General features: G+C 40.0%; 1 protein-coding gene and 1 long non-coding RNA gene across 2 annotated transcripts; one reads left to right on the forward strand and one right to left on the reverse strand.

Moving 5' to 3' along the window:
• The first annotated feature begins 5886 nt into the window (after window positions 1–5886).
• On the forward strand, window positions 5887–7443 carry LOC130590708 (uncharacterized). The gene is made up of 3 exons (XR_008968551.1): window positions 5887–6407; window positions 6840–6894; window positions 7261–7443. It is a non-coding gene; the product is annotated as an uncharacterized LOC130590708 (long non-coding RNA).
• A 15499-nt stretch (window positions 7444–22942) lies between these two features.
• Window positions 22943–23674, reverse strand: LOC130590769 (uncharacterized). Its single transcript, XM_057393316.1, has one exon. It carries the CDS (start codon window positions 23672–23674, stop codon window positions 22943–22945), a length of 732 nt encoding a protein of 243 aa, XP_057249299.1.
• Window positions 23675–25958: the final 2284 nt, after the last annotated feature.

Genomic DNA, 25958 nt, shown 5'->3' on the forward strand with positions numbered 1-25958 from the left:
GCGTATCCGATTTAGTAGGTTGCAAACCGTTATGGGAGATGCTGGGTTATCTTTAGCGAGAGAAGATGAATCGTTGGTCAGAGAATTCCAACGGTCGTCTCGAGCTACGCACTTGTATTGAAAGCTCTTTCAGAGAGTGATTGCTTCACAGCTGGATGCTACTGACACACGTGGCATGATCATGTCGGGAAGACGAAGAGTCACTTAATCTCGACCGCGACTTTTCCTATAAATACCTCTTGTGTGACCTCTGCTTCTCACTTCTTGCAATCTATCTCTTGTGATCGTGCTCATATCGGACTTTCTCTCTCCAAAATCCTTTCGTTTTCTTGGCGGTATTTGTTTGATCTTGTAACGTCCCGTAAATTTATAACCTCATTTAAACACATATACTTATAATTGGTAGCGTAAATTAGAAAATTAAACCTGTGGGTTATGGGCCCACTAATATAATAATTAGCTTAAATAGTCTTAGAGACTATAATTCTTAAAACTCACCAATATTAGCTATAATAATAATATAATCTTCCTAGCCCATAAGATATAAAATACAGACAACAGCATTGATACACGAGATCCATCCTGAACTCTCTCTCTTGCAGTGCTTCTAGCTTGGGCTTACGAACCCTTACTATTAGTGTCATACTAGATTCTTTAACACTAATTAGCAAAATCCGTTTTACGAACGATCTTTCAACTGTATGTCTGACCATACCTAAAACATAAAAGCAAAACGTTATGAGTCGAGGCTCAGTAACAAACTACCCCAGCAACGTAAACTCATTTCAACTCATTTTATTTGCAAACAGGGAGGAAGAATAATTCAAACATTTGTCAAAATAACATTTATTCAACTTCACCTTTATAATCCATTGATCCTTTTATACATTTTTACTCTGGTTGCTGCAAAATCAGTCACCTCTGGGACGTCTCCCAGCCATGTGTATGCATCACTGTGCAAGGACCTGTGTCCCGGGCATTGCCCTACACCAGTAACGGGCCAGTGCCCTAATAACAGTAACGGGCCAGTGCCCCAGTAAACAGCTCGGTACGTATACGACCGCCAATCAGCTCAGCAAACCAGTTCTTTCACTTTACGTTATCATGTTCCGTAATTTTTATTATTCATAGGTGATAATCATCAGTCATTCATCTCAGCTCTACCTCAATGATTAAGGTAGCAAAATCATTTTATATCATATCATCTTTTCATAAACCATAGCTCATGATAATCCATCCAGTTCATAAACTCATAAAATGCACTTACAAATAAATCATAGTAGTCATCCCGCAACTCAAGAATAAACATTTTGATAAACTTTTACTAAATCACATTGTTCCCATGTTCATAAAACATTTAAAGGGAATTGCGGGTACTAGCAGTAGATGTTACATTGGTTGCAGAATAATAATAATAATCTTCTTCTTATGTCCTTGATATCGTCCTTACTGAGCTCCGAGGAACGAGTTCTTTTAAGTTTCAAAACGAGTATTTTTATAAGTTAGAAATTCATAGAAACATTAATATAAGTGCTCTTTAAGTATGATTCGTAGCTTATACTATTGTTTATATAAGTTAAAAAGTCTAACTTATTTAAAGATTACGTAATATGTTGAAGTTATAATAGTTTATCCACAACCTTTATACTTATCTCATGATAATCGATAGATATTACTTAGAGATCAAATTAAAAGTATTATCCATATATTAGTCATATTATAAGCTTATAATTGCACTCATATAAGTGAGATACTTATTAAAATTACAAGTAATTACATTATAACTTTTAGACTAATTCAAAGGGTATATGTTAAAACATGTTATAATTTAGATAATTAAAAGCTTGGCCATCCATATTTTAATATAGACTAATAATTTACTAAACTTAGGTAAATAAACTATATAATATATTAAGTGACTCACTTAACTAATTATGAGCATGAATTAATTAGCACCATTTAGTAAGTGGGAATTCCTTCATCTTGACAAAGTCAACATTTACAAAAATGTAACACAAGAAACTCTAGTCAATATTTAAGGGAATGTAAAACAAGAACCTCACCTAAAACAGAACACACACACACGCAGGGAGAAACGAGGGGCTTGGCGTCGCGGCCGGAGGTCCGGCGAATGGGCAGCATTCCGAGGCGGCGAAAGGCGACAAAAGGGCCGCGAGCAGAAAGGCGAGTGATGCTGGGTGATGGTACCGTGATGTCGCGCAGAGGAGAGAGAAAGATAGGCGTGCAGGGGTTCGAGGGGAATGCGAGTAGGGAGGGGAGAAGGTGGGTGCTGGTGGCGCGGCTGGGCGACGGCGCTCTGCGGCGAAAGAGAGGTCGGCGGGTGGGCGGCAGAGAGGCGAGTGATGATGTGTGGTGGTGCTGTGCGGTTCGCGAAAGAGGAGGGAGAATGGTCGTGCAGAGAACGACGAGGAAGAGGTGCGGCGTGGGGGTTGTGGTGCCGCTGCCACTGGGCGGAGGTCGTGACTTCTCGACGACAGTCAGAAGATAAAAGAGATGGTGGCTATGGTGGTTTTTGTGGTGGCCGAAACTAAAGAAGGAAAACAGAGAAGTTGAAAGATTTGAAAACTTCTGTTTCAAATTCTTTTAGTGGATGTAAACTTCTGAATTATGGTTGTTAATTTTGTGATTGTAAAACTCAACCATTCCTCCCTATTTATAGAGAAACTTCTATCTCAGTAGATGAATTTCAGAATTTTAAATTACCAAAACCATTCAAGAAAACAAGTGGCTAAATTCTGTAGTTTTGAGGAAAACTAGTGGTTTAAGGGTGGTTGAGAGAGTGAAAGCTCAATTAAATTTACTGAGATAGTTTTTGACACTACTAGAAAACCCTTACTTTCTAGACGCTTGTTGCTCGACGCCCCAACATAGGTGTTGGGGGTTTTATTTTTTTCCGCATATCCTCGACGCTTAAAAGCGTCGAGAATATTGTCAACGCTTTTTGGTGTCCACATAACACGCCTACACATATGCACGCCCTGTGAGATATTGCAGTAGTTAGTTCTACACTCGATACCACGTTCGTTTCTGAGCAGGTAGTTAGTTCTCAAACACTCAAACCCTATTCTTCTCAATTCTTCTCAATTCACTCTTCAACTGCTCGTCGTCGTCTTCTTCTTCATCAGGTATGTCATCTCTAATTTCTCTTTTTTTTTGTTACAATTTTGCGAATTTCCATTGAAGAATATATTCATCTCCTACCTTTCAACAGTCTTGAAGCAATTGCAAAGCTGCGAGAAATTGATGAATTTGATAACAGAATTCTCTGAATTTCAATAAAAGTGTTGAGTACCGTAGGTTTGTCTCGAATTACTGTTTTTTTTCTTGAATTTTGTAAAATTCAATCTGATTTTCATGAATTTCTATTGAATTCTTCATTCTCAATCTTCCATGAATCTAGAGAAATTGCGAAGGGGAAGGAGTTGAACAATTTGACAAGGAAAATCAGGGTAATTCAATAACAAAAAGGTTAGTACTTTAAGCATGCTTATTTAAACTCAAAACTTTAATCCCCTCAAAAAAAAAATCAAAACTTTAATATATATCTTGTATACATCTGTTGCGAGTGTAAAATAATATTCTAAACTGTAATTTAAATCTTATTAAAGAGGTATTTTTGTGTTTGTTATTGATAGATTAATGTCTAGAAGATTTGGCATATGTTAGATTGTTTATAATACAGGATCGATAATATTTACAAGGGCGTAAATAAATGGGAAAACTAAAGATGGATAAAGAGGTTTTTCCTTGGTGTTTGAGAGCTTATTACTTATCTTTCGTAGTGGTATGGCCTTTCTTGCTTTTATTTGTCTTGTTACTTGAACCATATATTTATAGTCAATAGGAAACTAGGAATAACACATGTACTCTTCAAGGAATATAGTTGTTGAGCCTTACAATGCTACCCTCTCTGTCCATCAGCTTGTCGAGAATGCTGATGAGTGTATGGTGCTTGATAACGAGGTTCTTTACGACATTTGCTTCAGGACTCTCAAGCTGACTACCCCTAGCTGTGAGTTTGCTTTCACCTGCTTTCTATTGAAATGATTTATAATTTCACTACTGATTGGGTGAAATGCTATTAGTCGTATATCTGAATATGTAATGTTAGGAGATTTGGTGGGAGTTTGGCAAGAATATCTCAATGTAGGATCCTTTCTAGATTCATGCTTTTGAATCATCTTTCTAGTGTTTTGAGTCTGGCAGAACATCTGAATCTAAGATCCTTTTAGATTCAGGCTTTTGAATCAGCTTTTGAGTCGTTTCTGAATACTTGCTCTTTTGTTAGACCATTATATGTTTGTCCTTCTCAATGGTGGCAATATGTTGCTTTTCTCTTTATTGACCTTCAATTCCCTTGCCTCATGGCCAGAGTTTAGAGTTGCTCACCATTTTTGTGAAGAGTTGTTGCCTTTGTTTGCCGTCATGTGCTTGCCATTAACGTGCAAAGGCTTGCGTTGACTGCCTTACCCCCATCTTGGAGTATTATAGTCTATTAGCTTATATTGATTGCTATCTTGAATGATTCTTATGGTTCATGTCGCAAGTTGGCTTCCCTGATCTTAGTAACATTGTAAATATTGAAATGATATTCCAAATTGCTGATTGTAACTTGATTTTATGCTGTCAAGTTGTTTTCCTTGTGTCTCATGTAAGGCTGTGACAGTTCAGCAACTGTTGGGAAGGCTGTTCTAACTGCCCCGAAATCTAAGATGTCATCCTACAAGCCAAAGAAATTACTAGAGGGTTCTGCTAATGGTCATCGTGAAGCAGGTAGATGTTTTTAGCCTTTTGAGATGAAGCATATGAATAATTTTATTCACCTATGTTACACATGACCTAAATGATGCAGTTGAGGAAAAACTGAATGAATTACTTGATTTTGATGGTGGTATCTGCAAAAAGAAGGTACGGGATTTCTGAATTTGGTTGAATTCTCCTTGTTTTCTCCTTAACAGGCCTAATAGCTCGAATGACAAAAAAAGGGAAAAAAAATCTGTTTGGGATTAAGAGATGGATGTATGTCTTTTGTTGCTCGTCTTCATATGCACCCCTTACCTTAAATTATATGAATTTATGTTCTTATCACCTCCTTGCTAGACTGAGTGTCTTGACTCTTGTGTTCATCATCACTTCACTTTTACTTGTGTTGTGACATAAGTTTTTCAGACAAGGATTTTAATGTTTGTCTCTCATACCTTTGATGGCGTTTTTCTCCTTGGAAGTGAGGTAGGAATGAAGTTGGGATTATTTCGATTTCGAACATGGGGCTCAACACTTTCAAACAGAACAATCAGTGATTGTTCAAACTTTCAGATTGCTTGATGAATTAACGACATAATCCTGCAAAGTGTTTGTTTCTTATTAGTTATGTTTGGCTATTTTATGTGTTTTTACTTCTAGTCAGCATAGTTGCTTTGGTGTATATGTAATCATTGTTAAATTTTGTTATTCGTGTTGTGATTGTAATTTTTTTTTTATTCAGTTCTCTCAGACTCCTCAATAAATTACAGGTGACCTGAATAGAACAGGTCACTTGTATAAAACGTTGGTCATGGTTTAAAGATATGTTGGAGGCTACCATCTGTACAAAAGATAGTTTGTAGTGGCATATTTAGCAAAAACAGTTGTATATTTGTTACAAAAGATAGTAATTTTTTTTTTTGAAAAAAGTAGTATAAAAAGACCCAGCATATGACGTGATTGTGGGTATATTATCACATTGATGGTTTTTGTTCCAGTATACTACTTTGTTGATTAAATGTATTCCTTTTTTGTTTACTAGAATCTAGATAGACTACTTTTTTTTATGATCTGAACAAAATATATATAGAATGGTTTTGAATTTGGCAAAACTCCTCTTTTTTGCTGTGCATCTGGTGTGGAAGCCTTTGTTCAGGATCTTTGATTATGAAATTGGGGTTTCGGACTTGATTCCCAATATTATTGTTTCTTTGGGTCTAATTGTAGTCGTTATACAAGTAGGTTTTGAACATAGAGTTTCGCTGTGTCATTTTAAGGATTTGGCTTACAATAATTTAAGAAAGTTTGTTACTTCCCTAGATATTGTTTTAGCTTATAAAAGGGGCACGAGAGCTGAGTTGATAGTTTTGTCATTCTGGTTTCTAAGAATATAATCAAATTCTTTGGAATTATTCTCTATCTGAACTACCAGTTCTAAATCTGGTTTCTGTATTCTGGATTTCAGGATAGAGATGTATAACAATATAGGATCTCAGCCTGCTATGCTGCGACCGCCTGCTAATTCTCAGTCTAATCCATTTGGAGACGCATTCTCTGCAGCAGGTTCTGGGTTTATCTGAGGTGGTTTGGGTGCCTATGGGGAGAGAATTCTAGGGTCCAGTTCTGAGTATGTACAAAGCAATGTAAGTACAATGCTTGGTTAATTCTTTTTAGCACTCTATGTCTTGGATGGTGCTTCAGATGTCTCATGTTTTGAGCTTTATAACATTGTTTGTGTGTTGGTTTACTTAGTAAAGAGAGAAATACATTATTTTACACTAGTTAAGATTCTCACGTTAAATAAGGGAATAGAAATACTTGTAAATTGCCTACCATCTGTACAAGTCTTCAGGAGGCTAGTGCAGGATGTTGGGCTTGGTTGAAGGCTATACACCGAGTAATCTTAGATTCGAAGCAATTTATATCTCAAATTTCATCACTGTTTGCGTAGAAGTATTTTTATGAAATATATTCAATCTGGTTTCGGTCTTCTGCTGAACTTGGTTCTTCATGTGCATATCATCATCAATCAGAAAACAGGTCCTTAATTTTTTTTCCCATGTTTTTCTGTGCAGGTTATATTTTGTTATTGGGTTACTTCTAATATCTTCTCCTTCGCATATGGATCTGGTGAGTTATCCATTCTGCTTTTTTGTCCACAGATAGGCATTATATATAATATTTTGCTCTGTTTTAAACACATCTGTTGATAAACATGCTTGCGCAAGGAGGTGATTTTGGCCATTGCACAGTTCAAAATGGTATTTTATTTTACACCTTTAATTTATTTCTAGAATAAGTTTCAGAGGGATTCTCAGTCTCAGTTTAGGATGATAAAATAAGTAACAACTTGGTGTGCATGTTACTCGTCTTCTGTAAATCTGTAATTTGTAGAAAAAATTGCTTAATTGCACTTATCTTGCTTTATATATTGATTTCTTGGGATATATTACATGTGCTTAGAATAATTTTGGTCTTATTTTTCATCTTTTGAAGGTACCCGAAAATAATAATAAAGGTCCACAGATCAAGAATAGGAAGACACTACTTGAAGCTTCAAACTGGATACCATCATTGTTTTGCTAGATTTTAGTATTATTTAGCTTTGTAAGGCTACAACTACATCTTTATTGTGTTTTAATTTTGTGGTATTTTTAGAAACATATTAGTTATGAAGTATTATATATTGATGAACGTATGTAGGGATATTAATTGTACGAACTACGTTTATGATTTATGATAATAATATATACATTGCTTAAAGTATTTTTATGTAATCATCAGGTTCCATTGTTGACTTTATATTCTAAATTACTGTATATTATATTACCGTATTATTATATATTATTATTTGTTAATTAATTAGGAAAAAAATACGAAAAGAGTCCATACAAAATCTAGACGCTTTTCCTTGTCAAGAACGTATGACAAATATAAGAATAATTTTCTACCCAAATTTCTCTCAACACTAAAAGGCGTCGTGACTAATTGTAGTCAACAAAAAGCGTCTTGAATTAGGACACTTTAAAGCGTCTAAAAATTAATTGATGGCACCCCCACTAACCAATGTGGAGACTTGTACAGCGTCGCCAATGGCGACGCTTTTTGGTGACGAGAAATACCGACTGATTCTGCTCGACGCTTTTTGTCAGCGTCGAGAGCAAATTTCTCGACGCTTTTAAGCGTCGCCAATTGAGCCAAAAAGCGTCTTCACAACACTCCTTTTCTAGTAGTGTGACTTGTTGAGAAATCTCCATTCTTGTCCTTCCACGTATGGAGGAGGAAGAAGATGGAGTTATTGCTTTCCTTTTGTGTTTTTTAGATTTTTGGAGAAGAATAGTGCTAGGCCTTTTTGTTTTGTTTGGGCTTTAAAGGATTTGGTCATTGGGCATTGGGTCCATCAAAATTTTTGCTAACCTTAAGTCTTACATCATTTACAAGATTGATGCTAGACTTAGATTTTAATTTATGAACTTTGTTATCCTAAAATTATTAAACAACATATTTAGAAATTAACTTAGAAATTTTATTTACTAAAATTAGTTCACATTAGTTTAATCATTAAGATTAGTTATTAATTAATTAAAAGTAAAACTTGGGTATTACATCCTTCCCCTCTTAGAAAAAGTTTCGTCCTCGAAACTGGAGCTCAGTTAGAACCTAAATCATTGATAATAAACATTCATATAAAATTCATTCCATATTATATGCGTAATACGCAATGTCACAAAATGGTTTCATCAAATAAACATTCAGAACATGCAGTATCATATAACTTCAATTAGAGCATTCATTACAAAAAGATCATATCACCCAAAGAGAAAAGGTGGGGGTAATTCGTTCTCATTTGTTCCTCTACTTCCCACTAGCCTCAGAGGTCAAGTGGTTAGCCTATAGAACTTTCACCATTTGGATCACCCTACTTCTCAGTTGTTTTTCCTTACGATCAAGTATTTCAATTGTTTCTCCTCATAGGTCAAGTCGTTTCATAGTTGCAAAGGTTCATGTCTGATTATATGGCTCGCATCTAGGACTTATTTTGCAACATTGACACATGAAATACATTATGGCCTTGTCTAAGTCAATCCGTAATGCTAATTCATTCATACTATCATAGGTTATGCTAATAACATCACAACATACCTTTAACTTTCATCTTGAGGCTAATTAACAATACACAGTAATACGCTGGTATTACCTTAAAAAAATATCTCATATAACAGGAACTTTTGCGAAACTCAATCCACTCAGTTCATATCATTTTCAGGTTTGCACACGAGATTATAGAACCCCATGGTAAGCATTACGAACTTAAACCAAATCATCATGCCTTTTGTAATACATACGACTTATGTTATTCTTCCAACTATTTCGCGTATGAAAAGTCAACTATCAACATTGACAGATCTCTTACTCATAAGTTTCATTTTATTTGGCTATTAAGGAACACCTTACTATTGATGAGCTGATTAATAGACCGTTTCCCACAAATATATGGTAAAACTTCCTTCTGACCTCGTATTACAAAACATCTATCAATGATGCATCATATAAGATAAAGCTTAAGTTCTTGTACCAACTTTTCCACTATGTTATTATTAACTTCTTCGTCAATGAAGACTCCACATCTCAATAATACATAACCCCAAAATAATGTCACAATGCACATTGAATTCCCAAAATTTTTTGCATAACCTCTAGTATCATACAAGGGTCCACCAATTAAATTTCCATTTATTAACTTAACTTATCATTAGTTATAATTTCTTCTCCTTCGCTCGGTCACTGTATTTAATGAGCTCAACGTTCATTGCGTATATCCTTTCTTAACACACCTACAATCTTCAAAAAAATCCTCCTCCAAATAGGGTACTTGTTTTACTCATCTTGTACCATTTTCTAATGTGCACACATCATTAAATAATATGACAGCTTTGTCCACTCAAGTCGCCATACTTATTCTAAGATATACTATTTCCAAAGATATTTCGGTTGCTTAAATTCATCCACTGACATATACTCTCTTTCACAAGTTCTGTTTTAGGAAGTTCTTATGATGAAGCTGCCAAAGAAATTGCCCTCTACAAATAACTTAGCTATACTTCCCTTTGACCTCTATATCCCAAAGATTTCTATTAAATATGGAGTGAGTTCATACACCATATAAGGAGGAGATTAAATTTTGTATCATCTTTTTCACTATGGTATAATTATTATTATTTTTTTTTTCCTTGATTGAGTCTCTAGACCTCATCAGGCACATAATCCAAATTAATAATATCCACCATCATGTCTTTATAATACACCATTTCATACTTCATCCACCAATCGAACAGAAACTTTAACTCAAAATTTTCCTTTATTAGCTTGTTTTCTTTTTCTCTCAATCACCAATCCTAACCGTTCCGTGTGTATATACATCATTTCATAACATTAGTCAAAATTTATCCTTGTCCCTTCAATAATAATCTCACTCAAAACCTCTCAATCTCGATTTCCTATATATTCTCCATTGAGTTGCTTCCTCAAATTGATGCCATCATAATGTATTCCTGAATCACTTCTTTATCTAGTATCTTATTCTTAATTGTGCAATAATCTAATTACGTAATCACAAACCCACTTGTCAAGACATTTTGTACTTACTTTCTTATCATGGTAATTTAAGCACTTTCTATCACACATTCCAAGATTATCTCAATAACTAATGAGGTAATTTGTAACATCATGATTGATGATCTACTATTCAAACACTAACATCTTGTCTGATATCCTCAAAATAGGTTTATCCCAATAATGCTTGTTTATAACTTCTTCAAGTAAAACATCCTTATACCATACTTATCCTTAAAGTACGACTTTCATGCTTAACCCATCAATTTGAAACATAGTTAGTTCTAATCTAAATGCCTAACAATAATCCACCACATCATAATGTAATCCAAATTTGAACTCAAACTTTATTTGCAGAAGTAATCTGCGTTTATCTTCTAATCCCTCAAAGAAAAATCTTAAACCATTTATATTCTAAAGTTATAAACCCCAAAATTATTTCGAAAACCTCCGTATAATAAAGTCACTCTAAGATTACTATAGGGATAATACCATTAGCCTTAAGTTTGTGGGAATTATAAGTATCAAACATTGCTATGACTCTATAAAACAATATCATCTAGCCAATTATTCACTAATACTTCCAAATTTCCATTTCTTACTTGCATGTCCCTAATATCAGCAATATTCATCATAACCCCAAAGTAATCACTTATTTTTCCACAATGTAACATATTTCTAACCAAGTCCTTAATTATCAAGCGTTCAAGTTCTAATTACCTAATACTCTACAATCCCAAATGGTTTTGTTCATCACAACATTTTCTTTTATATATCCATTACATTATCCCAATAATCACATCAACACTGTCACAGAATAGAACTTTAAAACACAAAAGAATAATCCATGTCTTGGTAAAATATTTAAGGTTTCAAGCACTTACTTTTCTAAATACTTTTTCTCATGGCTTCTAAATGCTTACTCCCCAATTGTACCCATGTAGTCACATTTTCAAGTACCACATTTCTATTCCTTCGAAATAACACTTTAATCTAACTCTTGAGTTAATGCTCCTTTCATAGTCATAATTTCGTTCTTCAATTTATAACATCGAATATAAGTTTGCATCATAAAATGACGTACTTTGACCTTTTTAAAGCTCAAATCTCAAGTCATGTTGATTATTTCCTAACTTCTCAAGTAGAAATCATAATTTCCTCTAAATTTTTCGAATCCCAAAATCATTGTATATATAAAAAAAGTTCAATCTAAATTATCGTATAGTATTACTCCAAGAAATAATGTCTATAATACGCCATAACATTAGCCCTAGAATAATCCTTCATCAGATTCTTAATATATCATCCGAAAGTAATATAATCCTATCCACCAAAAATCTGCAAATATTCCTTAACTTGATCCCAAAATATAGTCACTCATGCCTCAAAATATTATTCATAATTTATAAGTCCCTAATGCCCAAAACGTTATTAATTAATCCACGAACCACTTAGCATCTAATTTTCACATAATTCTATCCAGCAAAGGACCTTATAATCTCCATTCAATGTTTCATATCTTAGACTATCAACCCAAAAATTAAGCTCGTTTCAATCTCCAAATATTTCCTCAAAAGGTCATACTTCTAATTTTAAACTCAAGTACCCAAATAGTCATCTATCACACCTCAATTTTTCAGCGTCTAATTCCCCAAAAGTGTTCATACCCGGGCGATGCTACGCACTTCCGGCCGGGTTTCAGCTCTGATACCTTCTGTAACGCCCCGAAATTAATAACCTCATTTAAACACATATACTTATAATTGGTAGCGTAAACTAGAAAATTAAACCTGTGGGTTATGGGCCACTAATATAATATTAGCTTAAATAGTCTTAGAGACTATAATTCTTAAAACTCACCAATATTAGCATAATATATAATATAATCTTCCTAGCCCATAAGATATAAAATACAGACAACAGCATTGATACACGAGATCCATCCTGAACTCTCTCTCTTGCAGTGCTTCTAGCTTGGGCTTACGAACCCTTACTATTAGTGCCATACTAGATTCTTTAACAGTAATTAGCAAAATTCGTTTTAGGAACGATCTTTCAACTGTCTGACCATACCTAAAACATAAAAGCAAAACGTTATGTGCCGAGGCTCAGTAACAAACTACCCCAGCAACGTAAACTCATTTCAACTCATTTTATTTGCAAACAGGGAGGAAGAATAATTCAAACATTTGTCAAAATAACATTTATTCAACTTCACCTTTATAATCCATTGATCCTTTTATACATTTTTACTCTGGTTGCTGCAAAATCAGTCAGCTCTTGGACGTCTCCCAGCCATGTGTATGCACCATGTGCAAGGACCTGTGTCCCGGGCATTGCCTACACCAGTAACGGGCCAGTGCCCTAATAACAGTAACGGGCCAGTGCCCCAGTAAACAGCTTGATACGTATACGACCGCCAATCAGCTCAGCAAACCAGTTCTTTCACTTTACGTTATCATGTTCCGTAATTTTTATTACTCATAGGTGATAATCATCAGTCATTCATCTCAGCGCTCACCTCAATGATTAAGGTAGCAAACATTTTATATCATATCATCTTTTCATAAACCATAGCTCATGATAATCCATCCAGTTCATAAACTCATAAAATGCACTTACAAATAAATCATAGTAGTCATCCCGCAACTCAAGAATAAACATTTTGATAAACTTTTACTAAATCACATTGTTCCCATGTTCATAAAACATTTAAAGGGAATTGCGGGTACTAGCAGTAGATGTTACTTGGTTGCAGAATAATAATAATAATCTCTTCTTATGTCCTTGATATCGTCCTTACTGAGCTCCGAGGAACGAGTTCTTTTAAGTTTCAAAACGAGTATTTTTATAAGTTAGAATTCATAGAAACATTAATATAAGTGCTCTTTAAGTATGATTCGTAGCTTATACTATTGTTTATATAAGTTAAAAAGTCTAACTTATTTAACGATTACGTATATGTTGAAGTTATAATAGTTTATCCACAACCTTTATACTTATCTCATGATAATCGATAGATATTACTTAGAGATCAAATTAAAAGTATTATCCATATATTAGTCATATTATAAGCTTATAATTGCACTCATATAAGTGAGATACTTATTAAAATTACAAGTAATTACATTATAACTTTTAGACTAATTCAAAGGGTATATGTTAAAACATGTTATAATTTAGATAATTAAAAGCTTGGCCATCCATATTTTAATATAGACTAATAATTTACTAAACTTAGGTAAATAAACTATATAATATATTAAGTGACTCACTTAACTAATTATGAGAATGAATTAATTAGCACCATTTAGAAAGTGGGAATTCCTTCATCTTGACAAAGTCAACATTTACAAAAATGTAACACAAGAAACTCTAGTCAATATTTAAGGGAATGTAAAACAAAACCTCACAAAACAGAAACACACACACGCAGGGAGAAACGAGGGGCTTGGCGTCGCGGCCGGAGGTCCGGTGAATTGGCAGCATTCCGAGGCGGCGAAAGGCGACAAAAGGGCCGCGCAGAAAGGCGAGTGATGCTGGGTGATGGTACCGTGATGTCGCGCAGAGGAGAGAGAAAGATAGGCGTGCAGGGTTCGAGGGGAATGCGAGTAGGGAGGGGAGAAGGTGGGTGCTGGTGGCGCGGCTGGGCGACGGCGCTCTGCGGCGAAGAGAGGTGGCGGGTGGGCGGCAGAGAGGCGAGTGATGATGTGTGGTGGTGCTGTGCGGTTCGCGAAAGAGGAGGGAGAATGGTCGTGCAGAGAACGACGAGGAAGAGGTGCAGCGTGGGGGTGCTGGTGCCGCTGCCACTGGGCGGAGGTCGTGACTTCTCGACGACAGTCAGAAGATAAAAGAGATGGTGGCTATGGTGGTTTTTGTGGTGGCCGAAACTAAAGAAGGAAAACAGAGAAGTTGAAAGATTTGAAAACTTCTGTTTCAAATTCTTTTAGTGGATGTAAACTTCTGAATTATTGTTGTTAATTTTGTGATTGTAAAACTCAACCATTCCTCCCTATTTATAGAGAAACTTCTATCTCAGTAGATGAATTTCAGAATTTTAAATTACAAAACCATTCAAGAAAACAAGTGGCTAAATTCTGTAGTTTTGAGGAAAACCAGTGGTTTAAGGGTGGTTGAGAGAGTGAAAGCTCAATTAAATTTACTGAGATAGTTTTTGACTTGTTGAGAAATCTCCATTCTTGTCCTTCCACGTATGGAGGAGGAAGAAGATGGAGTTATTGCTTTCCTTTTGTGTTTTCTGATTTTTGGAGAAGAATAGTGCTAGGCCTTTTTGTTTTGTTTGGGCTTTAAAGGATTTGGTCATTGGGCATTGGGTCCATCAAAATTTTTGCTAACCATAAGTCTTACATCATTTACAAGATTGATGCTAAGACTTAGGATTTTAATTTATGAACTTTGTTATCCTAAAATTATTAAACAACATATCTTAGAAATTAACTTAGAAATTTTTATTTACTAAAATTAGTTCACTATTAGTTTAATCATTAAGATTAGTTATTAATTAATTAAGAGTAAAACTTGGGGTATTACAGATCTCTCATTCCGGCCTCACGCTAACAGTTGATTCGGTGTATTTTCCCTTCGCGTCTTTACTTCCAGGTATTTTATCAAAACTTTTTCCAATCTTCATACCGTCATATTTATAATGTCGTCCAACTCTGAAAATTATGATTCCCAAGACATATCTAAGTCTCCCTCCGTCATGACGGAAAGTGATGCTGAGTCTGATAACACTTCCATTAGGTCGGTAGAGGTTACCAATTCTCCCCTGGTTACTCCCATTTCAGAACATAGGGTGAATAGCCAGAATGACTGTAGTACCTCCGGTAGACAAGATATGGAAACGGCCATTCATGCCTCCCCCTTAAAGATGGTATTGGGGCAAACCGGGGCTTTAGGACAGTATGGGACCATGAGAGGTTTAGCTGAGCACTCCCCGGACTTGTTTCCTCCCGGCCCTTCTCCTGTTCAGCCTTCTACCTTTGAAGTAGGTGAGACATCCCATCGACCGGTACCGCGGGAGATTCCGGCCTCCCCTGTTCACTCTGATGCTGTAGAGAGCGTAGAAAAGTACGTAGCTGGGACGGACGAGGAGTTCACTACTTTAGAGGCCGAGTCGGATTCCGACCAAGAGGATCCCCCCGAGATAATCCAGGAGGACTCTGATGAGGATACCATGGTGGAATTGTTCATGCCGCCTAGTGATGCCGGCTGTGCCGCCAGCGTTCAGTTGGATAGTGGCTGGGCGAGGACTTGTAGGAAAAGTAAATTTCTCATTAAGGGTCCCCAGTATTTTGCCTTCCCTGAGGATTACCACTTGGTGCTCCCAGCTGAAGGGAGCCGGGTGACGGACTGTCCTGCCGGTCATGTGGCCTTTTATGCTCACTATCTTTGACTTTGGGTTGAGGTTTCCCCTAGACCCCTTCTTTGTTAAAGTTTTCAAGGCATGGAATATCTGCCTGGCCCAGATGACCCCCCTTGGATGGCGGAATCTGATGGCTTATGCCTGGGTGGTCCGATATAAAGGCTTTCCGGAGACATTAAACCTCTTCCGGAAATTACATTGGATTAAGGAGGACGGCTCTGCCAAAGGAAAAGGAGCCGGTAAGAAAAGGAAATCCCGGGATGATGAGCTCGAGGGCCGGGGTGGATGGATGTCCTTGTACACGAAGGCCGGCAAAACTAACTGTGTACCCTAAACCGTCAGGCCTCAAGCTCGAGAGGCCGGTTTTTCTGGGTACGCGTGCCCGATGATTTCCCGCTACGGCGACAATGGACTAAGCCTCGTTCCCGAATGGAACATATCAGGGATCGGGGCCTAACCCGCCGGGAAAGGATTGCCTATGACTATTTTACATCGGACTCCATCCCGGCTTTGAGAGGCAAGAAAAGGATCCCGATCCCTAAATATTGGCTTCCTCATACCAGCTACATTTTTACCAATCCGGCCTTATCGGCCTTAGGCTTCTGCCGGTCTGACCCCTACGGTGTGTTTTTAATTTTTCTTTTGCTAGCCGTCTGTGTTTGCATTTTCGATTTTGTCTAACTGTGATATCGTCTGTCTTGCAGGCAAGGACTTCCTGATTCGTGAGGCTCTTCACGTCGACAGATCATACCGGCCTTTAAGCAACATGCCTCCCAAGCCTGCAAGCAAATTCGTTCCTATCCAGATGCCGGCTGGCGGCGGCCGAGGAGGTCGAGGCGGTCGAGGATCTGGCCGGAAATCCGGCACTGAGGACGATGTCAGGGATACCATCCCCCTGCAACGTCGCCAGGCTGAGGTCTTGGCCCGGAAAAGGAAACCGGAGCAGACCTTAGTGGCCGAGCCGGCGGCCAAGAGGGCTGCCTCTAAGGCAGGCAAGGATAAGGAAGCCCCTGCTTCCACCGCTCCCCCTCTTCTTACCGGTCGGGTTGCTGAGGTAGGTACCTCCTCACTGCAGCCCAAGATCTACAAGCAACTTACTCTGCCGGAGATGGTTCCCGGCCTGGAGTCCTTTGCCAAGCCTAGAAAGTTGGGCTATCTGGAGTGAAATCGGATGGAGATGCCGGACATTTTGAAGAAGCGCAAGACTCGTTCCCCAGTGAAGAATGGGGAGAAGTTTGATCCAAAGCTGAACGTTTTGGACGACGAATCCCTGCTGCTGGACCGTTCTCTTGAGGGCGGGAACCTGGGATACCCTATTTTGAAGGCTACCCAGCTTAAATACGACATCCCGGTGGATGAGGTGCATACGCTTGCGGCTACGCACGCGCATAAATTGGCCTTGGTAAGATAACTTTTCTTTACCTTTATTTTCTTCTTATCTTTACTGTCGGTTTGTTCGCAATCTTGACCTCTCTGTTTCTTCTTATCTTTGCAGTCTGCTCAATCCGGTAAAGAGCTCTGTGACTTTTACCGGTACTTCCAGACTTCTTACTTCAATGAAGTAAAGGAGAATAAGGAACTGGAGGGCCGGATGGCCGTTAAGGAACAGGAGCTGCTCCAGGCCATTACCGAGAAGAATGATGCTCTGGCTGCGGAGAGCAAGGCTGATGGTACCCTCTCTAAGGCGGTGGAGGATCATTCTTTGGTCCTTTTTAACAAGGATGAAGAGATCCGGCTTCTGCGGGAGCAGATCCACGAGGCTAAAGAACTGGAGCTTGCCGCCATCAGTGAATACCGGAAGAGCGTGGACTTTGTGAACCGCCTGCTTAACCAGTATAATGGCGGCTGGTCTGGGGCCATGAGGTGTGTCCGGCATAGCTTCCCCGATTTTGACTGGTCCAAGATCGAGGATGCCCACACTCTTCAGACGCACTTTCTGCCGGTTGAGGGTGAGGTCCTGGATCCCGACGTCACGGAGGCCGACATCGCCAATGCTGACCCCAGAGCTGAATTCGAAGAGGAGCTGGAGGCTGTCAACGACGCTGCTGAGATTGCCAACACTGATGCCGGTCCTACTCCGGAAGAGCAAGTGGTTGTTGTTGACGGCTCTGAGGAGGAAGAGCAAACCAAGTAGACTCTCAGCCCTCCTCCTTGCCCTTCTTGTATTGGGTCACTTTGTGGGTGGTGTGCTTTATGCAACCATGCCGTCTTTTTCTTGGGCAGCCAAACTATCTTTACTTCTGTAAATCCGTTCGCCTGTGATCGGTTTTTGCTTTTATTTTGGCGGTCATACCGTATGTGGTTGACTACTTAGCTCTAGGATTGTAATTTTTCATTGATTAATGAAGTACAGTTTTTTGATGAACTTTCGTATCGTCTTTTATTACTTTTTATGTTTTTCCGGCATGTTCATTGAGTCACTGTTATTTAATTCGGACCTAAGGTCATTGCATTAATCATAATGTTAATTATTTTATACCGGCAGATCCACGAAGGTCATTGACCGATTTCACACTGTTGATTAATTCAGCAGATCCACTAAGGTCGTTGGTTGATTAATCAATAATGCTTAATTTATTTTATACCGGCAGATCCACGAAGGTCATTGACCGGTTTCACACTATTGATTAATTCAGCAGATCCACTAAGGTCATTGACTGATTAATCAATAATGTTAATTTATTTTATACCGGCAGATCCACGAAGGTCATTGACCGGTTTCACACTATTGATTAATTCAGCAGATCCACTAAGGTCATTGACTGATTAATCAATTGCTTAATTTATTTTATACCGGCAGATCCACGAAGGTCATTGACCGGTTTCACACTATTGATTAATTCAGCAGATCCACTAAGGTCATTGACTGATTAATCAATAATGCTTAATGGATGGGCAGCATTGGACTGATTGGTGTGGAAGATGCTCATTTTATTAAGATAAAACGGCTCTTCTCCGGCTATGCCGGAATTATTGCCTACAATTAAACTGGTAAATCTTTTCGGCACAAGCGCCTGATTATTCCTTTCTACTGGCAACATTGCCCATTTACTAACTAAACATAGTATTTCTTAAGGACACTGGCGTTCCAACTATTTTTCAACAGCTTGCCTGCCATGTCTTCGAGCCGATATGACCCTGGTACTATCTCTTCTTTGACCAAGTAAGGTCCTTCCCAATTGGCCGTAAGTTTCCGTCCACGTGGGCTTTTCCCGTTGCTGCCGTCCGCCTGAGGACGAGTCTCCTTTGGAGATAGGACGGCTTCGCACTCTTTTATTGTAGGCCTTGCTTATCCGGTCTTTGTATGCTGCGACTCAGTCTCTGCAGCCAATCTGATCTCTTGTAAGAGGTCTAAGTCCTCTTTGTGTACTTGTTCATTCAAAACGGGCTCATAGTTCAGGATCCGCCAGTTGGGTAATCCCACTTCTACCGGGAGTACCGCCTCTGCCCCGAAAGCTAGCCTGAACGGTGTTTCTCCGGTGGTTCCTTTTCGGTGGTCCTGTTGGACCAAGCACTGCTGGTACCATGTCGGCCCATGCACCTTTCACTCATCCAACCTTTTCTTCAGGGCATTGAGGATCTGTTTGTTAGCGGCTTCGGCTTGGCCGTTGCTTTGCGGATGGCAGACTGAAGAGTAGGCGAACTTGATGCTGTAAGGACGCAAAAAGTCGCGTATCGGACCGCAATCGAACTGGACGCCATGATCCATCACTATTCCCATCGGGATGCCGAACCTAGTGATGATGTTCTGCCAGATAAACTTCTTTACCTGATTAGCCGTTATTTTTGCCGTTGGCTCGCCTCTATCCATTTCGTGAAGTAGTCAATACCCACTATTAAGAATTTCTTCCCCCGGATGCCGGCGTAAAGGGCCCTATAATGTCCATCCCCACTGTGCGAAAGGGATCGGATTTAAAATTGGCTGGAGGTCATTGGCCGGCTGGTTGATCACTGGTGCGAACCTTTGACATTTATCGCACTTTTTCACGTATGTTTGGGCATCCGTCAGCATTGTATGCCAGTAAAACCCGGCTCGCAGCGCTTTCAGTGCTAACGCTTTACCACCGATATGGTTCCCGCATATACCTTCGTGGATTTCCTCAATTATCTTTGTCGCTTCGTTAGCCGTGACGCACCTTAGTAAAGGTAGTGAGAACCCCTTCTTGTACAACTATCCTTGGAAGATGCAATACCAGACATAATCCCTTTTCAATTTTTGCGCCGTCATCTTATCTTCCGGGAGCTCACCTTTGAGCTTATATGCCAGTATACCCTCATACCATTCTGATTCAGTAGTGATTGTATTAACGGACCCTGGGACAACTTCTATACTTCTTTCTACCAACGTCTCCACCCTGACGTTCCTTTTCTTGTCACTTAGACTGGAACTTGCCAGTTTTGATAGGGCATATGCCGCCCTGTTTTCTACTCTCGGGACCAATTGCACTTCGAAGCTTTGCAGCCCTTTTACCATATTCTTTACCAGATGTAGGTATTTCTGCATTACCGGTTCTCGGGCCTCATACGTCCCCTCTATTTGGCTTGAGATTAATTGTGACTCCATTATCATAATGACGTTTCTTGCTCCAGCCGCAATGCTCAGACTTAGTCCGGCCAGGGCCGCTTCATACTCCGCTTCATTGTTAGAGGCCTTAAACCCAAAGCGGATGGCATGTTCAAAGATTTCCCCTTCTGGGGATGTCATGACCACTCCGGCTCCGGCTCCACTTTGGGCTGCTGATCCATCTACCTCGATTTTCCACCTGCCGGTGGATTCTGCCGGTTCAGAGTAAGTTGTCTCCACTATGAAGTCCGCTAAAGCTTGGGCTTTGATCGCGGTACGCGGCCGGTATTCTATGTCGAACTCCGATAGCTCAGTTTCCCACTTCAATAGTCTGCCTGTGGTGTCTAGTTTGTGGAGGGCTTTTTCCAAAGGCTGGTTTGTGAGGACTTGGACAGTGTGGGAGTCAAAGTATGGTCTCAGCTTTCTTGCTGCAATCAAGACGGCATAGGCCATTTTTTCCAGTAATTCATACCTCTGCTCCGCACCGGCAAGAACGTGACTAACAAAGTATATGGGGCTTTGCTGCCCCTGCCGGTTTACCAGCAGTACCGCCGCGACCATCTTCTCAGTAACCGATACGTATAACTGCAGTTTTTCCCCCAACTCTGGCCGGGTTATGGTGGGCAGTCGCAGGAAGTGCTCTTTTACCTTCTCGAAGGCTTGCTTCTGCTCTTCTCCCCATTCAAACTTCTTGTTTCCTCTGAGTATTTTAAAGAATGGCAAGGCCTTTTCTGCTGATTTGGAAACGAATCTTGTTAAGGCCGCCATCCGCCCAGTCAGCTTTTGGATATCCTGGATGTTCTTTGGCTCCGGGAGGTCACTGATGGCTTTGATTTTGTCGGGGTTGGCATCTATCCCCCTTTCGCTCACCATGAAGCCTAGAAACTTACCGGATCGTACTCCAAACACGCATTTCTTCGGATTTAACTTCATTTGGTGTTGCCGGAGTGTTTCAAATGTTTCCTCTAGGTCCACTATGTGGTCCTCTTCAGTTAAGCTCTTGACTATACTGTCGTCTACATACACTTCTACGATTCTGCCATTTTGGTGTTCGAATATCTTGTCTACCAGCTTTTGGTAGGTAGCACCGGCATTTTTGAGCCCAAACGGCATTGCCTTATAGGCATAAACTCCTGCGTCTGTGATGAAGGCCGGTTTATTCCTGTCGGATTCCAGCAAGCTTATCTGGTGGTATCCTGAGAAAGCATCCATGAAGCTTAACAGTGCATGGCCGCTAAATGGGTAGCAGTCCTTTGGACAGGCTTTGTTGAGGTCGGTAAAGTCTACACACATACGCCATGTCCCATTGGATTTTTTCACCATCACTACATTCGCCAACCATTCCGGGTAGTCGCAGGGTTCAATAAAGTATGCCGCTAGCAGCTTGTCTACTTCCACCTTAATAGCTGCGTTCTTTTCTGCTGAGAAGTTCCGCTTCTTTTGCTTTACCGGCCTTACATCCTCGTTCACATTCAGGCGATGTACCATGAAATCCGGGTCAATGCCCGGCATTTCGTCTGCCGAGAAGGCGAAAATGTCGGCATGTCCTCTCAAAGGAAATTAGGTTGACCTTCACTTCTTCACCAAATCGGATCCGATTTTTACTGTTCTGTCGGGTCTGTCCTCTTCCAAACTGATTTCTTCCGTTTCCCCCGCAGGGCTAGGTCTCGGCTGATCTGCCGGCCTTCCCTCGAAATTCTCCATGGATAGATCCTTCCTGACCTTATTTTCCAGCCTTCTCCGCTTTCTTTCCGACGGTGGTGTGTCGGCCGGCCGTTTATGATCAGAGTGTTTTAGCGCGGTAAGGTAGCATGCCCTTGCCTACTCTTGATTACCTCTCATTTTCTCGGGATTGCCGTCATTAGAGGTGTAGATCATGGTAAGGTGATATGTTGAGACAACAGCCTGGGCGTCATGAATTAGCGGCCTCCCAATGATGGCGTTATATGCCGCCGGGACGTCTACAACCAGAAACTCCACCATGAGATCTTTTGACCGGGATCCCTCTCCTATTTTGACCGCCAGCTTTACCGTCCCCTCTGGGACAATCGATGCTCCTGTGAAGCCGATAACCGGGTAAGAGACTGGTTTCAAACATGTTTCGTCAAATCCCATTTTTTCAAACGTCTCTTTGTAGAGGATATTGGCGGAGCTTCCTCCGTCGACTAGAACGCGATGGACCATCGCATTGGATATTTGCAGAGATACTACCAAAGGGTCGTCATGAGGATAAACGATTCCCTTAGCGTCCTCTGAAGTAAAAGCTACAGACGGCATAGATGGGGGTGCCGGCCATTCTCTGGCGTTGTTATAGTTCACCTGGTGGCGGACCTCTTTGAGGCTAGCTTTCGCCCCGTGAATACTACCGCCTCTCGTTGGTCCTCCGCTTATGATGTGGATTTCGGTGATCCTGTCTTTTACCAGCCTTCTATTGGCATTGTCGTCCTCCCTTGGAGGAGTTTTGCGATCGTTCTTTGATAGGTACCGGGTAAAGTAACCTCGCCTGACGAGGTCTTCGATCCCGTCCTTAAGGTCCTTGCAATCATCTGTTTGTGGCCGTAATCATCATGAAATTCGCACCACTTGGACTTATCCCTACCCTTGTAGTACATTTTTCACGGCCTTTGCCACTTATCGTCCTTACTATGCAGTTCAAAGATCCGGGCCCGGGATATTGTTAGCGGAGTATAATTGTTGTATTTGTCTGGCCTCCCTTCGAACCCCTTTTTCACAGAGTTGCTTTCCTCTTTCCTGCCGGTTGACTCGGATTTTTTGTCCTTCCGGTATTTGTCATCCCGGCGATCCTTGTCTTTGTCTTTCTCTTTATCTTTTTCTATAGCCACTGGCCTTTTTGCGTTAGCTGCCTTGTCAAACTCTTCCCCCCTGATGAAGTCATTAGCCTTTCCCAGGACTTCTGTTAGGCATGTCATCTTTTTTCTGCCGAGAATACTGCGAAATGAGGTACCTTCTTTCAACCCCGTAATTAGGGCCAGTACCGCTACTTCCTGCTGCAGTGTCGGGATGGTGACGGCTTCGGCATTGAAACGCCCGACATAATCCCTCAAGCTTTCAGTCTCCCCTTGTTTAATAGACATTAACTCGCCGGTTGTTCGTTCACGACGCTTATTGCTGACAAAGTGTGTCACGAACATGGATGTGAGTTGTCGGAAGTCAAACACAGTTGCCGGCGGAATGCTTTTAAACCAGGTCTGCCCTAGTCCGGTTAAGGTGGATGGGAACACCTTACACCATACTGAGTCAGTATCGGTGTACAACATCATATGACCCTCATAAGCCGATAGGTGATCCTCTGGGTCAGTCTTACCGTCATACTTGCATGTCGGCATTTTCAGTTTTTCCATGGGCTCCTGCAGAATTGCAGTGAAAAAGGGGGAATTCCGCAGCGACACCCGCGCTCTACGCCGGTATTCACTTCGGCTTCTCGGCTGAGAGGAATGCTGCTGAACCTCAGTATCCTGTCCTCCTCTTCTTCCTCCTCATTTCCCACCTGCTCTGTGGGGGTCTTCGAATTCGCCACCTGATCCTGGTCATGCCGGTCTCGCTCACCTTGGCGGCCCGTCCACGGTGTACGAAGTTTTCTCACTGGGTTGTGGGCTCTGCTCAAGGGTCGCTTTGGCCGGGGACTGGTCGGTGGGGTACCGCTTGCCATTGCCTGAAAAACCTCTGCTGCACTTCTGAGTTGCTCTGGGGTGAACATATTCTGCAGGGTGTGGAAGATGTCATCCTGGGGAGTTTCAGGGATTTTCCTAGTGTTCACAGGCGGTCGAGTGTGCCTAGCGGCCGGCAGCGGAGTTAAGTACCCCGGGGGGGCTTGGTCAATGGGGACATTGTTCTCATCGGTTTCCGGCATCCCTAATGGCTGCTTAGGATCCATAAGGGTTGTTGGATGCAAGGGATGGCTTAGACTACAAGGTATTGTTCGCCCCTCCTTCTAGCGCCAATTGTTCCGGTATGGGACAAATCACAGGGTCTCGAACCGTTAAGTCCTTGTATTCAAGCCGGTTTGGATTCCTGCAAAAGAGAATAAGTAAGCTAGCCTCGGGGGTTGATCCGAGGAACGCCCCTCCGATGCCTAAGTCAGTATTAGGTTAAAAGCCGGTAGCTCTCAAGTATAGTGTATTGGGATTCGTGTACGTCCCTTATGACTCAGATCAACGGAGTATTTATAGGGACTTGATTAAGCCCATCTCTTTGTTGGGCCCGGTATTTACGGGAGAGATCCCCAAGAATATTCCCTTAGGATATATTCTTATCTTTTACTGAAATTATATCTTTTTAGGCCCGTAGGCACTGGAGATATAAACTGGATCTTAGCCCAGGCTCGTAAGCCCAAAAGCTATTAGACCGGTATCAATTGAACCGGTATGGAACTTAGTCAGCCCCCATACAGTTATAGTTGAAATACGCATGTAATAAATTTTATGGAGAAATTAAATAAGAAAAATAATGTTAATATTAACACTACCCTCTATTGGATTCCCCATTGTTGCATTGATCTTTCTCTCATTACTCGTAAAGATGTTTTATGCTGGCCCCTAGATAGATACATCCAGACTATGTTTTCTATCATTTGAAAAAGAAAATCAATGCAGGGAACTATCATAAGAGATCAAGCCCGGTCATGACCTTTTTGGGTCCTAGGCAAAATAGGAATAAGAGACCCTTAAAAAAATGCAATTTATAATAGAACAAATTAAAAACATATGAACCAAGGATGTCTTGGCTTAGGGGTTAAGATTGAGGTACTGTGAATGATAGGTCACAGGTTCGAATCCTCCCTCCCTTTCTTTGTACTTTGTACCGCCTTCGTAGCTCATATGGATCAAAAAAAAATTAAAAAAAAAAAATTAAAAACATATGACAGTAATTCTCTACTATTAAAATAAAACGCCGTTGTTTAAACGAATGCAATCTTACAAATAAATTTACCAAAAACAAATTGTTCAAGCAACGCATATACCATCCCTTAATACATGATATTAAAAAAAGCATAAAAAACGGGTTCTACGAGCATTCCGAGATACAAAATAATTAAAGATAACATCAACTTCAATTTTTTTCATAAGCTACTTCTCGATTGATAAAAATTGCAAGACCAATCGACCGTTCTTGTGCCATGGATGACCTCAAGTAAGTTTGATCAACTTTAACTTTGAAAAACATCTTTCAGCCGATGCCACAATCACCGAAATTGTCAAAAAGATTCTATAAACTATTGAAGTATTTGGATAGCAATATGCAGATTTGACAAACTCAAGAATTTCAGTGGTTGACATTAATTTATTTGGCAAAGTAAATTGTAACACTTTCAATTCTAAGTAAAAAACATTAGAATCAACATCAAATGAATTACCATGAGAAAAACAGAGTGAAAAATACCACAAAACGTTCTCTCAGTTCCTTTTCATCCAATGACCTCAATTTGTTTGAATCAAACGAAAATCCAAAAATATTTTCAAAATTTTTTAGTTACTCAAATCTGCTTTCCAAAGAAGTAAATGTCATATCAACAACAACCAAAATGTACTCAAGTCTAACTAGTTCTTCAAGAGATTGGTTTTGATCATCTCGTAGATTATTTTCATCAAAATGTTTTTTTAAAATAACATG

The sequence above is a fragment of the Beta vulgaris genome, chromosome 3 (assembly GCF_026745355.1).
Source record: "Beta vulgaris subsp. vulgaris cultivar EL10 chromosome 3, EL10.2, whole genome shotgun sequence".
Taxonomy (NCBI): domain Eukaryota; kingdom Viridiplantae; phylum Streptophyta; class Magnoliopsida; order Caryophyllales; family Amaranthaceae; genus Beta; species Beta vulgaris.

What these genes read in the sequence shown, in the direction of transcription:
- LOC130590769 (XM_057393316.1), bottom strand. Translation starts at nt 23,674, where the DNA reads ATGCCGACATGCAAGTATGACGGTAAGACTGACCCAGAGGATCACCTA.